The sequence below is a fragment of the Cottoperca gobio genome, chromosome 6, assembly GCF_900634415.1.
Source record: "Cottoperca gobio chromosome 6, fCotGob3.1, whole genome shotgun sequence".
NCBI lineage: Eukaryota > Metazoa > Chordata > Actinopteri > Perciformes > Bovichtidae > Cottoperca > Cottoperca gobio.
This window is the reverse complement of record NC_041360.1, coordinates 8190137-8205212: the sequence shown is the minus strand read 5'-3', so window position 1 is coordinate 8205212 and position 15076 is coordinate 8190137. Positions and strand designations below refer to the sequence as shown.

The 15076-nt window shown below is 40.0% G+C and overlaps 2 protein-coding genes across 3 annotated transcripts; one reads left to right on the top strand and one right to left on the bottom strand.

Moving 5' to 3' along the window:
• Positions 1 to 67: 67 nt before the first annotated feature.
• atp6v1e1a (ATPase H+ transporting V1 subunit E1a) lies at positions 68 to 4964 on the top strand. The gene is made up of 9 exons (XM_029432962.1): positions 68 to 251; positions 704 to 769; positions 855 to 964; positions 1929 to 1995; positions 3003 to 3092; positions 3181 to 3249; positions 3387 to 3481; positions 3658 to 3745; positions 4394 to 4964. Exons 1-9 carry the CDS (start codon positions 219 to 221, stop codon positions 4454 to 4456), a joined length of 681 nt encoding a protein of 226 aa, XP_029288822.1. The 5' UTR covers positions 68 to 218; the 3' UTR covers positions 4457 to 4964.
• slc25a18 (solute carrier family 25 member 18) lies at positions 4965 to 14696 on the bottom strand. Of its 2 annotated transcripts, none has more exons than XM_029432961.1 (10): positions 14485 to 14696; positions 13100 to 13401; positions 12657 to 12779; positions 11376 to 11431; positions 11049 to 11139; positions 10202 to 10317; positions 9142 to 9322; positions 7757 to 7920; positions 6934 to 7009; positions 4965 to 6821 (listed from the first exon to the last, which is right to left on the bottom strand). In XM_029432961.1, the coding sequence occupies exons 2-10, from the start codon at positions 13117 to 13119 to the stop codon at positions 6680 to 6682; spliced, it is 969 nt and encodes a 322-aa protein (XP_029288821.1). In that variant the 5' UTR covers positions 13120 to 13401; positions 14485 to 14696; the 3' UTR covers positions 4965 to 6679. The 2 variants fall into 2 exon arrangements, with proteins under 2 accessions (XP_029288821.1, XP_029288820.1); XM_029432960.1 differs by having other exon boundaries at positions 12657 to 12782; positions 14485 to 14694.
• Positions 14697 to 15076: the final 380 nt, after the last annotated feature.

The following is a 15076-nucleotide window of genomic DNA, read 5'->3' as shown; positions in this document are numbered from 1 at the left end:
ATAGTGACAGCTGTGTGTCTTACTGTCTTTGTGCTTTTAAAAGAGGAGGGTTATTTTGAAAGTTATAACCGGATGTTGTGTTCCATCTTGTGTCGCCAGTAAATGCGCAACAAGAAAATGATATTCTCCAAACTGTTACTGTTTAACTGGACCGTACAAGTGATCGGGAAGACTTCTTTTTAACAGACGTTCAATAAACAACATATTTAGGAACAGACATGGCGCTCACCGATGCTGACGTACAGAAACAGGTAAAGTAGACAAGTTAGACTCTGAGCTATTACGTTTAACCACATTTATCAAAGTGACTAAGTTATAACTTTAGGTAGCTATCGCTAAACAAACGTTAACGCCAGCTAACAGGGTAACACCGGAACTGTTACGTGCTTATTCATTATGCACAAACTAGTTGTCGATAACTTTCGATGGTGTTACTAAACTCCTTGACGTGACAATGGATTTAGTTTGGGTTTTGGTCATTTGACAGAAGCTTGTTAGCTGTTGTGAAAAGTTGAAACAAGCTTTCGGTTATAACTACAAGTTAACGCTAACGTTGGTTTCATCTTTTAGGGGGGGGGGGGGGGGGGTGTTTCTAAATCTGTTTGTTATGAATTGTGAAGTGTTTAAAATTTAGAAGGTTGACATAAACTTTGTGAGACTCCTGAATTGTAACAAACTATTTTGTGTTTGTCTCTTCTGGCAGATCAAGCACATGATGGGCTTCATTGAGCAAGAGGCCAGTGAGAAAGCTGAGGAAATTGATTCTAAGGTAATAGAAGTGTGTCTGTCGCTCAGTCTTGTGATGTGTGCTGCAGTGACAACATCAACATGCCTGGCTATGCATCTGTTTACAGGCGGAGGAAGAGTTCAACATCGAGAAGGGTCGTCTGGTGCAGACTCAGAGGGTGAAAATCATGGGATACTATGAGAAGAAGGAAAAGCAGATTGAACAACTTAAGAAAATGTGAGTTGTTGGTCATTTATTGGCAATTTAGGAAGGAAATGTATTGGTCAAGGAGTTTGTACTTTACCCTTAAACTGTGAGCAATGCAGATCGTTTTCACCCATTGGACATTTTCAGGATTTTTTGCTTTACAACATTGAATCAAAGTTGATGTAATTAGGTGTTTGACACGGATCAAAAGAAAAACTACATAATATAAAAAAAGGAATAGACAATAAGATCTAAATAAAGTGAAATTATGTTCTATCCTCTTTGAGTCATTCTTTTGGAGAGGCACCTTTGTTGTTTTGAAGCTTTACTAGATAATGACAAATGTCAATAGCCTCCCTACATGTTATGTCCATGCACACAGACTTAAAGTGGCTGACAATGATCAAACACTAAACTCATTTGAGGGTACTCATTGACCTCAAGATAGTGCAACACAACAACAGGCTTTTTTAAAGTTATTGTTTAGAGCTCAGCTATGATATTGGTTTGTCTGTTTCTGTCATTGTTTGTCTCACTTAATCCAAATTCTTGGGTTTGAGATTTAACAATGTGACATTTTATGAGTCTTTGGCATTCTTGACTGGTCTTCAGACCGAGAGGCAGGAAGTGAAACTAATGTACTAGCTGCATCAACACATTTGATCAGTTCTTACCAGATACATTTATTTGTTTCCTCCCACAAAGTCTTTGAGTCACTTTGCTCTGTTAGCTTGTTGTTCTGAGTGTGTCTTGCCCATCTCTTTGTCCCCTTCGTTATGGTTGCCTTAGTAAAGTCAATGCATCCTCGTTACAGTTGAGTGTTGAAACATATTTGCAACGTCATCGCCTTCCTGGGCATGAACGTCGCCTCGTAAAATCCAGTTGTGGCATCTTCACATCAATGTGTTTGTATCGCACTGAACAGCTGTTTTATAGGCGCACTGCTCATGTCTGCAGATAATAAACTCCTTGACTCTCCATTCCACTCTCACAGCAAGATGTCCAACCTGTTGAACCAAGCGAGGCTGAAGGTGCTGAAGGCTCGTGACGACATGATCACGGTTAGAACTCCGTTCTCAAATTTTACACATGTTCAGTTCCTGTTACACGACTGATGCATAACTTTCTAACGTTTACATTCAGTATATTGATAGATGCATACAATCAATAGGATGCATTTTCTCCAGATATGGTGTGATAAAGTCGATCCAACTTTGCAAAGTGAAGCCATGTGGTTTCTTGACAAAAAACTCTCTTTTTCTCTGAGTTTATTTTCTTGTGTGTTTTGTGACTTTAAAGGTTCAATGTGTGTTTCTGAGCGACCTGCTCCAAAGAAATAGGGGCCAGTATTTCACCTCTACTACTGGCTCCATACCATCTCTTCTAGTGTTGATATATTTACTGTTTATGTTTTACTCCTGTGTAAGTCATTAGACCAGACTGCTGAGAACCGGTTTTGATAGTTTGTATGTTGGCAGCAGAGACGAGGGAACGACTCTTGTTTTGGTTTCGTCCTCCGCACGGACATAGTAGAGCTTGTTGCGGCTCCGATTGGGCCAGAAAATATCCGAACACCGGGTGTCACAGCGGGCTGATGGAGAGCTGGGTCTGACCTGTGTAATGGCAGCAACAGAAAGTTTGATGATCAGTGCTAACGGAAGATCTGTCCGTCTCCCAGCCGCAGCATCTCCCGATAACGTTGAGGACGAGGAGATGCTGCGAGTCGTTTTCTCGTATCTCGCAACACTACACAGAGACGTCTTTGGCATAACATCAACACGGTCACCTCTTCACGTTTATAATGATAGTTTGTTGCTTTAATGTGTTCAGTCTACATTCTGGCATATTTTACACATTTAACCATTAATCTCAGAGAACTTCTGAGGTTCTTTCTCGCAAATGTAGGACTATATCTTCTCAGAAAATATTAAGTTAAGTTTTTGACTACCCCGTGCGCAGGCCCTAATACAGAGTGATAGAATAAGAGTGTTTATGAAAAACAAGTTCATGACTTTCATTCACTTTCAAGTCATGTAAATGAAAATCTCTACATGTGTCTTTGTCTCAGGATTTACTGAATGAGGCTCGTCAAAGACTTTCAGAGATTGCCAAGGACCCTGCTAATTACTCTATCCTACTGGAGGGCCTGGTGCTGCAGGTAACATCTCCAACTGCTCTCATGTTGGGAGGATACATCGATTTATTGCTTCTCTACTTTTTCTGAGTTTGGGCTTTTCACTTTTCAGGGATTCTATCAACTGCTGGAGCCTAAAGTTACCATTCGCTGCCGACAGCAGGATGTAGAACTGGTTCAGGTTAGGTTGACTGTAGTATTACATGTTGTGAATATTGTAACAAGTTATTTTCGGAAAGCGCAGGTAATTACAAGATCCTCTGCATCTTTTGTCACATTCATGATAGTTGGAAGTGTTGTGTTTTTATTGCTTGACAGGCTGCCGTTAATAAGAACATCCCAATCTACAAAGAGGCAGTGAAGAGCAACATAGTGGTGAAAATCGACCCGAACCGCTTTCTTTCGTCAGAGATGTAAGATGATTTATTGGACTCAAACATTAACTCTTGGTCTATGTTTTAAAATGTATTGTCAGATTACTTCTTTATTTTTTTATGGTGACTATGATTTTTCTTTTAAAGGCGAAGAAAAGACATACTTAATCTGAGTTTGCTTGTCTTATATTTTTATCTATATTTTATTTTAACAGCTGTGGAGGGGTTGAAATATATAATGATAATGGAAAAATCAAGGTTTCCAACGCTTTGGAGAACAGGCTTGAACTTATGGCACAACAGGTAAAGTATCTATCCAAATCTTTATACACACACCTTTTATCACTGAATGTAGTTCCTGCTGTTCGCCTGTAGAGGGCGGCACAGCCATGTACTTTAATTGTGTGTTAATTCATTGAGCAATCTTTGAAAATGGGGAAACAGTTCTTTTTTATTTTTGCTTGGGTTGTAGATTCAGGACAGTTTACTTATTAGTCATTGGTGTTTTGCGTTTGTAAATAATTCAACTTTATTCAGTACCGCTCTTGTCACAGATAAATTCTGAGAGGTATTTGTTTTGAGCACGTGTTCCTACCTACACAGAGCTGCAGATGCAGACTAGAGCCTTGTCACCACATAGGCATCCTGTAAAAAAGTTTTTTTTAATATAATTTAATAAACCTCCTTATGTTTGATAAATGTTTCAGCAAAAAGATTTAACTTTTAAGTTTTAGCACTCGACTTCTGCAAAATTGTTTTTCCAGCGTCATCCATGGAGATTGTAGGGAGGTTCAGGTCAAAAATCTCAAACCTTTAGGAATATATTATACAAGCAAAAATAAATAAATGTCTGTCATATTTCTCCACTAATTTACTTCAGTCATTTATCCAGGTTTTTCCTTTCTAGTTTCTAGTGTGTACTTATTTGTGTTTTGACTTTACATCCGACAGATGATGCCGGAAATCAGAATGGAGTTATTCGGAGCCAATCCCAACCGCAAATTCACAGATTAACAGTGGATTTATAGAGAGCGGCGTGGACACGGGTGGAATATACTGTGTAAGGTGACCACAGACCATCGTCATAGTGAGCGACAGTCTGCACAATCACCTACTTGTCATCAGGGTCAAAGAAAAGCCTGATTTACTTCATAGGACGCTACTGATGTTCATATATCTTTTTATTTTTGTACTAATGGACTGGGTAATAATTCAACCTGTGCACTTTTACTGTGTAGGTGCCATCTATTTCACTTCTACAGGGAATGTCCAGGGACTGCTGTAAATTGCAGTGGCAATGCAAATATGTATTATTTTCAGTTGTTTTGGGAAATGTTGGATCAAAGCTACATATTTAGGTCACCGCCTGTAATGTGCTTGATCAACTGGTATGTTAAATATCTCTTTCTTAAACAGAAAGACTGCATGTGCGTGCGGGCAGCAAAAGGATGTTTACTATTGTTCTGAAGCACTCGATATACAAAAAAAACCACCAAAGAAATAAATGTTTGACACAGAGAAATCCGCATGTATGAGATATCTTTATTTACAGCTTGTAAACAAACCGTTTACTCGGGCTGTGTTCACTCTACAGTGAGGAAAATGTAGTAGCCTAGGTAAACGAGCCATATCAAAGTGTTTCTTGCATTAAAAATGTAAAAAAAAAAAAAAAAAAGCTTTTAGTGCCACCCAGTGGATTTAAATAATAGCAAACAGTTGGCAAGACGAGGTGCCATACTCCCTCCATGGGTGTAACAAATAGAATTGTCCTCGCTAAGTTGGACTCGAGTACCAAATCAATGTTTCAACATCACCGATTCCACTGAATTAATTTAAGACTTATGTTTTGATGCTTTAGAAGCTCAGCAATGATAAGGCTTTAATTGCATTTGTTATTGTTATTGTGCACAAATACTTTGTAGCTATGTATTGTTATGTGTAACTAAGCAGTAAAATTAGCTCTAAGCTTCTCAGAGGTTTTATTTAAACTTGGTAGGGTTGCAACGGTATGAGATTTTCACGGTACGATAACCGTTTCAGGAAATAGTATTTAATGTAACACAATTATTATTATCAGTTACAATCACCCTTTAGAGCAACATTATAAACCTGATGGGGGAAGCATGTAACAATATTTTATAACTTAAGCATGTAAATGTACATGTTAGCAGCACTATAGCATGTTCAATTAACTAATAAATGAAAAATAACATCAGCTGTGAGCTTTTAAAATATGTCTTATTATTATTAACAATTAATAATGTATGTTTGTGACAGCACAGCCAGGCTGCTCCTGTCTATACCTCTAACTCACACGCATACTCGTTTATGTCAGTTTCTTTTTTATATTGTAGCTAAGCAAATGTACATGGTAAGATAACCATGAAACCGTCGCAACCCCACTTCCAAACTGCTGAAGGCTATGAGACAGTGGCCCAGCAGTCTAACCTGTGGCCTTTAGGCAGGAAGAGAGCTCAGTGTTAGGGTATAGTGTACGCTAATGCTGGGATTAAAACATTACCATCAGATTAACACATGACCTTAGAGTTTCTGGCAGCCAGCACCTCCCACTCCACTGAAGGAATCCAAGATTACAACTCAGACCTCACGGATGGAGTGGGAGGAAACACATAACCGGCTACGTAGAAGGAGATTAAGATCCTTTTCCAGAGAAAACACATTGAAATCTAAATGATTAAAATAGCCAGTCCAGAATCTGACATCAAACGCTATGTGCTCTTAGCTTTTGAAAGGGGAATTAATTATCACTAGCGTAGGATGATGCACAGTTCTTCGTCGCAACCTTTACGAATGGTCAAATTGGTAGGCATTTTAGTTAGCAGCCTTAAACAACATGTAGCAGTTCTCTTAACAACCAGACGGAATAATCTCTATCAGGTGAAAGGAACAGCCCCAGACATATTGCAGCAATCACACCAGGATAACCCGGACAATTTGGGACACACACCCTCAGATTAGTCACACACATACACAGGACCTTGTTTAACCTACAGAGCCCTGTTGACAGCATGTAAGAACCCAGAGAAATATGATTAGTATGAACCCATTGGTCCACTTATTAGTAAATAGAGCCTCTTCATAGTGTAGACCATTACTTGTCCTTTGGTTAGCAGATTGTGGCCGTATTTCCCCTCTTTCTGTGTTCACCTTTCACTCAGTTGTGTCATTCATTCGCTGCAGAGACAACACAACCACCGCCACCAATGCCAAGCACTGCTATTCCACCAAACCTAGCACCGTCTCCCCTACCCCAAGAAAGTAGACACCCTGCGCAATGCCAAAAAGAGGAGCGATGACCAAAGCACGACATGCTGCACCTTTCAGGAATGCTGATGGGCCCTCCCGCATCATGACGCGCCTGTAAAGGTACACAGACAAGACGGCGGCAGAAATGAAAGAGAATGTTACACGGCTCCTCACACTCATGAATATTAAGGCAACAAATGATTTCTTATCGACTAAAACCTTACCGTGTGCAGTCAACAATTCCTCTGTACGTGTCTTCGCCTTCACCTTTTTGCAAGGTCTGCAGACGAGTCTTTATGACTGTACAGGCATTTAAAACACAGAATTGCACTGTCAGCTCAAAGATGAACGAGTGTAACCGCTGTGTCCACAAATGACAATCACAGGATAATGGTAGCAATTAAAACATAAGTAGAGAAAGTCCAAAACTCAGTGAATTGACATCATAGTATGCTTTAAAATATATATTTAAATGAAAGTTGCTCTTGCCTTGTACATGTATTTGGTATTTGATGACTTTAGACTCGACTGGACAAAATGAAATAATGTTTGCAACCCGACTTGGACTTTAACACTTATAACTCGTGACGTTACTTGGACTTGAGACTTTTGTCTTGGAAGTACTTAATACCTTTCCCTAAGCCCAAAGATTAAAACATATGTTATTTAAAGTGTGCCACGAATCAATTCATTTCCATCAACTAATGTTAGTGCAATCCATTCCCAGCAAGTCAACACTTCATTCCCCATATCCACTTTGTTTGAACCATTTCTACAGCATCCAATCAAGTTGCAGGAGAAAACCGTGAAAATAAACAAATTGCAGTATGCAAAACGTGTGGGCCGAAAAGGACATTACATTTGGTGAAGATCGCATTGTAACTCAAACTCAAGTTTAGGACTTGGGACTTGAGTACAAAGACTTGAGACTTACTTGGTCTCACCTGAAGTGTTGTGTATACACACCTGCTATCTTTGTGAGTAGCAGAAGCATACCCCACCTGCTGCCCTACCATCTCTCTTACTTTGTTTCTTTCTCCCACTCACCATCCAGTGGTGTTACAGCCACAGCTGCCACTGAGCCTGCGCCGCAGCCTGCCAGAAAGGACTGCCAGAATGGCGCCCGGACCTGCACATCACCCCCTTTTTCCCGGCCCAGCGCGTTTAGGTTGGCAAACAGCGGGAAGTAGATCATTGAGAAGGGGACATCCCTGAAAGATATTTAAAAAAATTAAATGGTTGGATTAAAGGAAAGATGGAAGGGAAATAATCTGAGAGAGAGTTGTTAGTGAATAGAGACAGAAATGTGATGAACTAACAACAAAGTGGGTGAGGTCACAGGAGGGCAGCAGAGAGAGAGAAAGAGACGTGGCCCCATTTAACTGCAGTGTAGCAGCCAGATATAGCTGCAGGAATCTATTGATCAGTGTTGATTGGCAGACGTAACAGGAAATACAACAAACGCAGTGTGAGTTATGCAACTTAAAATCAACTCATTACACTCAAGCACCGATGACAGAGTTGAATGAAAGGACAGGCAGAGCCGGAGAACACAAGCAACCGTGCATGGTTATGGACGTGATATTGTTTTAAAGTTTTCCAACACGAGAGCAAAGTGTAAAGGGCTTTATGTCATGAATTGAGTGACACAAATGAGAGGACAAGTAATTAGAACGGAGACAAGAAACAAACTGTCTGAAATAGTTCAGATCAGATCAAAATTATGTAAAAGATTATTGACATTTGCTTTTCTCCTGCTGCTATATATAGAGTGCTGCAGGGAGGACGTATTTTTGTCGGCGAGTTAGCAGTGTGCTCGTTCCCTCGACAAAAAGTCGAAATGGGATTTTTCCATTTGATTTTGGATTATTGCAGAAAATAAAGTCTGTAGAAAAGAAAATGTGTCTTCAGCAAGATAATATTTACAAATGAACACCACTTTTATGATTTTTGAAGCGTAAACGCAATCGGCAGAGATAGAAAGAACACAATGGTAGCATGACTTCAACTTCACCACCACTAAATTAAATGCGGACTAATGTTCGGCGGGATGATGTTGAGTAGTCTCATTTAGCCACTTGTGAGCAACCGCCTTTTATAAGACACGTAACAGCTTCAAAGTTCATAAGAACAGAACTTGAGATTGTGTTGACAACAGACCTTATTTCAGACATCTAACCAAAAACCCATTAAAAAAAACCCATTGTCTTCAAGACGAAGGAACCCGACATGCTAAAATGCTAACTCATGTCCGGGTTTTAGGACTCCTCCTGCAGCGCTCTGTTTATATTAACAGTTTGTCACTATGGTTTGTCTCAGTCATGTAATTTAGTGGTTAAATAGTAAGTAAATACATACATTTACATGTACAAGTTAAAAAGAAAACAAATATGTATTGTGAGTATGTGTGTTTATGGCTTTGTGTGTATGACCTCATTAAGGTTGCCCCTGCCCCCCTGTAGAGGCCTGCCAGTCCCTGAGTCTTCAGCAGCTCCGCAGTGATGCCGAGGGCCGAGGGCCTTGGGCTGGGTCGTGCTGGTGGGGGGGGCTTCAATGATGGCGCTGAACCAGGGGCAGCAGCCTGAGTTGGAGTTGGAACAGGCCTCTGGGCAGCTGATAGTCAAACACAGACAGTCTCAGGTTATAAAGGACATGCAGGTTAATGTAATCCTACAGCCTTTACTGATCCTGAACAAAAGGATGAGCTACCAACCTTTGGTTTTTACATTTTTGACAGAAAATAAATGGGAAGTCTGCCAAACATATTCTTTATATTGTGTAGAGATGAGGGAGCGACTCGTGTTTTTGTTTCATCCTCCGCACAGACCTTATTAAAGACATTAATGCTTGCCGGGAGAGGAAGCCCTGCATCATCCCGCTGGTAGTCACAGCGGGCTGATGAAGCGCTGGGTCGAACCTGTGTAACGACAGCAACGGAAAGTTTGACGATCCGGTGGGGAGTCTACTAAATCAATGCTAACTGACTGCTAACAGAAGATCTGTCCGTTTCTGCCACTTTGGATTAAACCAAAACAAACTATCAAAACGTGCAGGGATCATGGCTGTAGTATTGACAAGATCTCTCTCTGTACTGAGGGCAGACTCAGACGCCTCTAGAGGAACAAGTGGTATTACAAGACTGGGTGTAACGCAGCTAGTCAGTTAGATGCTAATTTCAGTAGATATCTCTGCCACACAACACATAGAAGTCTTTGACATAACGTCAACACTGTTACCTCTTCACATTCTGTTGATAATGTTAGTTAATTGTTTTAATTTGATACAATTGAATTCTGGCGTATTTTACACATTTAACCTTGAAGTTACACCAAATCAATCTTAAATATTAGAAAAGGTGCCATTTTCAGATTTGATTTACTTAGTGAATAGGATTTTCCAAGATTTCAATGCAATGCATCTTTTTACACTGACTTGACTTTAGACAAAAACATTGACAAAAGAAAAAAACATTAAATCCAGTGACCAACTCACCGATCCTTCCTGCATCCTGCAGCTGGATCTTAAGCATCTCCATGGGAGTGGTGACCACCACCTGACAGGTCCCAGCACCACAGCCTGCCAGTACCTCCCCCCACAGAGGCAAATGCCTGTAAACATAATAGAGTGTCAGTAACAGATATACAGCATTAACAAGAGCAGGCTTCTGTAATAACATGTCATAATGTCATGATATATAAATATATATTTATATAAATATATATATGTTTATATATATGTGTATATATTTATTTATATATATATTTATATTTATATATATATATGTGTATATATTTTATATATATATATATATATATATATATATATATATATATATAAATAATCTGATATTGTGACAGCCTTAGTCTTACAATTACCTAATTTTGACCAATCAGTAACCAAATTTGGCCAAAATTAGGAATTTGTAAGACTAGGGCTTTCACAGTATCAGATTTTCATTGCACACGTATCTTGGCCAAAATAATTCACAATACCGATATTATCGTGATTTCTATAAAAACAAAAGAATAATGATGGTATCAGTATTCATATTTGACTTTGTTTATTGTGCTTTTTATCTCTACATTTCTTTGGGGGGCATTGGGGGAGGGAAAAGAGCAAGAATGGAAAGAAACAAAAATGATTTAAGAGGTGCCAGAATATTTACACGATATTATCAGATGTGTATTATTAACATCATATCAATATTTATTTATTTTTATATCATGGTTATCGTCAATACCAGTTTTTCCGCAACACCCTTATGTAAAACTATGACAAAATGACTATAACATTGCTTCATTATGTGATGTATCATTGAAGGGAAACTAAATCTATTTACCCATCCCTAGAGAGCTTCTGTCTGAAGACGTCATTAGCAGCCAGCTTGATGGCTTTTTCTGGTGTAACAAGAGTGAGGTTCACCGCTGCACCTGGAAAAGACAAACAAGCAGATGAACACAACGGTTTCCAATGAGGTAGACAAATAGAATGTGCCTACACAGCAGCTTATAGCTCACGTCTAGTAGCAGCAGACACTGGGTATTGTGACGAAAAGATGGAGGGGTCATAGGACAAACAACAGCCGAGGTGGCTAGATTAAGTGTATAGTCATTTAAAGCCAGATTGTAGTGTTTTTTGTCCCAGGGATCAGAAATGCAAAGAATACCTCTGTAGCATCCAAAATAGCCCTCTGAGCGCACCGTCTTTGCCAAGCAGTCCAGCCTTTAAAGACAAAAAAGATGTTTATTAGTACATTTACTCAAGTACGTAAGTACAATTTTCTTTACCTAGGTAATTGAATGTTACACTACTTTATACTTCTACTCCACTAGATTTCAGAGGGAGATATTGTACTTTTTACTCCACTACATTTCTTTTACACTTAGTTACTTTTTACATATAAAACATATGATGTGCTTATGTCCCATGATGCATTACTATACTACTAATCTACACAGTAGTATACAAAGTATCTCCACATTGAGAAAAACCACAACATTAAAATGCTTTTACATGTATTCATTAGTGAAAAAAACAGAATAATATCATATTCTAAAATTATTTAACACTTTGAAAGGAGTCATTCTGCATAGTAAGTACTTTAATTGTGGTACTTTAAGTACATTTTACTGATTACATTTCTGTACTTTTAGTTAAGTAACATTTGGACCAATGTTGTCAATGAACAGTATGAGCAGTTCTGTTGAAATTCCTTTTTTCTTTTCTTTGAAAAAAGAGCAGACCTCGTGATTGGGCCTTGAAGGGAATAAATCATCAAAGCTATTTTTCCATCTCTGACTCACAGTGGAAAACCGCAGTCTAGAAAGTGCTGGTTAACACAGGATGGCCACACCCAATCATCCAGCAATATTGATGCCCACCAGATGTGCGCAGTTACAAATTCAGGGTCTTTTAAGGACACAGAAGTCTTTTTCTCTGCATCTCTTGATTTTGTGATTATAACTTCCTAACAAAACGAAGTAATTGAATATGAAATTGTTTCTGTGCATTCCTTTGAACTTTTGTCGGGTTTTGGTTAAGTTACCACGACGGTCCATCAAAACATACACTGTACACAGCTATTCCTCCAATATGATCCCATGAGTGAGTTTTGTACAAACTCACAAAAACACTGGGCCAAAGATGGGAGGCGTGTGTTTATCTGTGCTGCTCCACCCTCTGAGATTCAGGGGGAAAGTATGTGAGTCGGCAACATGTGAATAAAGTGGTTTTTCAGTTTAGAGAGTTTGAAATGTCTGGTTGTCTGTAACCCTTCCCTAACTTAAAGGTGTATTTAGTATTGAGTCTTTTTCTCAATAACAATTAAAAAGATTTTTTCAGGGATCCTAAAACAGAAAATGCAGTATGTGAGAGCTCTTATCTTTGCATGTATGTGGCAGATCAATGACAGTCTCGGGTTAACTCTGGCCAGGGGAGCCCTACTCACATTCCTTTGTAGACTTGGACGCCCTGTTGGTTTTGCAGGCGGGTCTTGGCCAGGTCAATAGGAAATACACATGTCACACCAACCAGGCCTGCCACGCCCCCATTAATCAGCTTAGCAGGGAGGCTGCTAGGGGATCAACATAGACACACGCACACATGTAAACGTTGTCACCAACACAAAGCTATGTAAATGACACATCCACAAAGATGCAAATAAAACGGGTGCACCAAGCACGAACACACACACGCACACACACACACACACACACACACACACACACACACACACACACACACACACACACACACACACACACACACACACACACACACACACACACACAAAGAGAGAGTGTAAAAGCCCAACGTATCTGCTGCTTCATCTTAGTGAAAACATTTTGATTTGTCTTGATTAAGCATAACAAACATGGTAAAGATACTTACCTAACTTTCTTCTCCGCCATCCTGTTTGTGTTTGGGCTCCAGGCCCACTCCTCCTCCTCCACCTACCCCTCCTCTTCGCCTTCCTTTTCCACTTCGTCTTCCCTCCTACACTTCAGCGCACAGCCCAAAGTTGTCACCAAAGCTCAACCCTAACCTGCCCACCCACGCCACAAATGCAGCTCACTGCTTCTTTTAATGCGGCTGCAATGGGCCGCCTTCTTCTCTCCCCTGGTACGGTAGGTGTGGACCAGCCTTTCTGCTTTGTTGTACCTCACACCAAAACCCAATCGCTCTCCTACTTCCTGTAAACACAAAAACACATGCAGTTAATATGGATTAAATCATTTGAAAGAGTTCAAGTGAGATCAATGTTTCTCTAATCTATATGACGCTTGTCTTTTTCAAAGCCCTGTTGAATAGACATTTGTGATGCCGTTATAAAGCAGTGGTAGTGTATCTTTGTGATGCATTATTGACACACCACACATTAACTATAAGAGTCTATCAAATGCAGATTTAGTACATTCATAAATGTGAAAAGCAGCATATCCCAGGACTACCACACTGAGACGGAACATATTGAGTCTCTCTAATCTGTCAGCTAAAAGGGATAAGAGTATTTGATCTAGCAAGGAGGGCAGAACTGAAAATGAGGGGTTTACCGGTGCACTTTTACCACATTTTGGAATCCAGCATTTAACAAAGGACTGAAAAGGAGATTTAAATGGAAGTTGGAAGGTTTTTTTCTTTATTTCTTCTGGATGCACATATAATACAAATGCAGTTGAAACCTTATCTTGGGTTCACAGCTATTGCTTTCCTTTACTATGTTTGTCTGTTTCTTTCGTTCTGTTTCTGACTTTTCCCCTCCTTACTACCCCCTTCCCTCAGCTCCCTAATTAATCTCTCCCTTAATCTCTCCACCTCCATTCCTCCTCTATTTTTACCACTGTAAACCTTCACTCTATCCTCGCCTGTCCTCTCCTCTGAGAGTAACGGAAACAATCAATTTGTGCGTTGCTCGTCTTCTCATCCTGATTTGTATAATTTCCCATCACGTCAACTTTTTCATCGACACATATTATTTCCCCCATTTCCTTTTCCATTGCTGGACACATTCTACATATGCCTTTCGCTGAGCCTCTTTCTGTGAAACTTTCTTTCAGCTCAGCTCCATTCACACAGTGACCCTGCCAAAGCACAGACAAGGGTGCCTCACCCCAAGCCAACCTAAAGCTCTCAGACCTCTATTTCCAACCAAAAACCTGCACTGGAACAACCCCACTCACACAGTTCACACAGCACAAGCCTCCATGAGAAAGCTTTCACAAAAACTTATTTTTCTTCCATCACAGAGATAAAGCAGTGGGGAATGGGGGTCTTACCTCTGCCGGTACATCCCACAGACAGGATCAAGCTGTCCACTTTCCTTTCACTTCAACAATGCGTGAGGCAATGGTAGTCAAGCGAGAGCGAACTGAGAGAGCCAGCCGCCACTCAGGGGCCGTTGCACAAACACCAGCATTGTCCTGCTGGCTAAGTCCCTCCCTCTCGCGGTGACTCCCTGTGTGACACAGTCCCAGCAACACAGCTCTGCACTAACACAACTCAACATAAACTCATGCTGCTGCCACAATGCACGCAACAGACACGGCAGGGACAAATACCCAAAGCTATAACTCCGTGTGTATGGTTTCTACGAATATATTTATATACAACAGCAACAAAAAAGGCTGTCCATCAGTAATGAGCTCTCTATTCAACAGACCCAGTATTACATAATACCTCATTGAAATCCACAAATGTTCACAGACTTACAATTTCAAGCAAGGTAACACTGAAACACCAATAAGATTATCACTGTTTGGGACATTTTATTTATTTATATTGGGATATATGTAAAGGTAATTAAAGGAAAAGTAGGTTATGTAATGTCATCAACAAAAAGTGCATGTGACTGCCACAGTGGCCACTCAT

Coding starts and splice junctions, on each gene's coding strand:
- atp6v1e1a (XM_029432962.1), top strand. CDS start 219: ATGGCGCTCACCGATGCTGACGTACAGAAACAG. Junction 252..703: donor ATGCTGACGTACAGAAACAG/GTAAAGTAGACA, acceptor CTCTTCTGGCAG/ATCAAGCACATGATGGGCTT. Junction 3,093..3,180: donor TGGAGGGCCTGGTGCTGCAG/GTAACATCTCCA, acceptor TTCACTTTTCAG/GGATTCTATCAACTGCTGGA.
- slc25a18 (XM_029432960.1), bottom strand. CDS start 13,119: ATGGCGGAGAAGAAAGTTAG. Junction 12,783..13,099: donor ATGGCGGAGAAGAAAGTTAG/GTAAGTATCTTT, acceptor TTGATCCCCTAG/CAGCCTCCCTGCTAAGCTGA. Junction 7,921..9,141: donor GCAGGGGCAACCTTAATGAG/GTCATACACACA, acceptor AATATCTTTCAG/GGATGTCCCCTTCTCAATGA.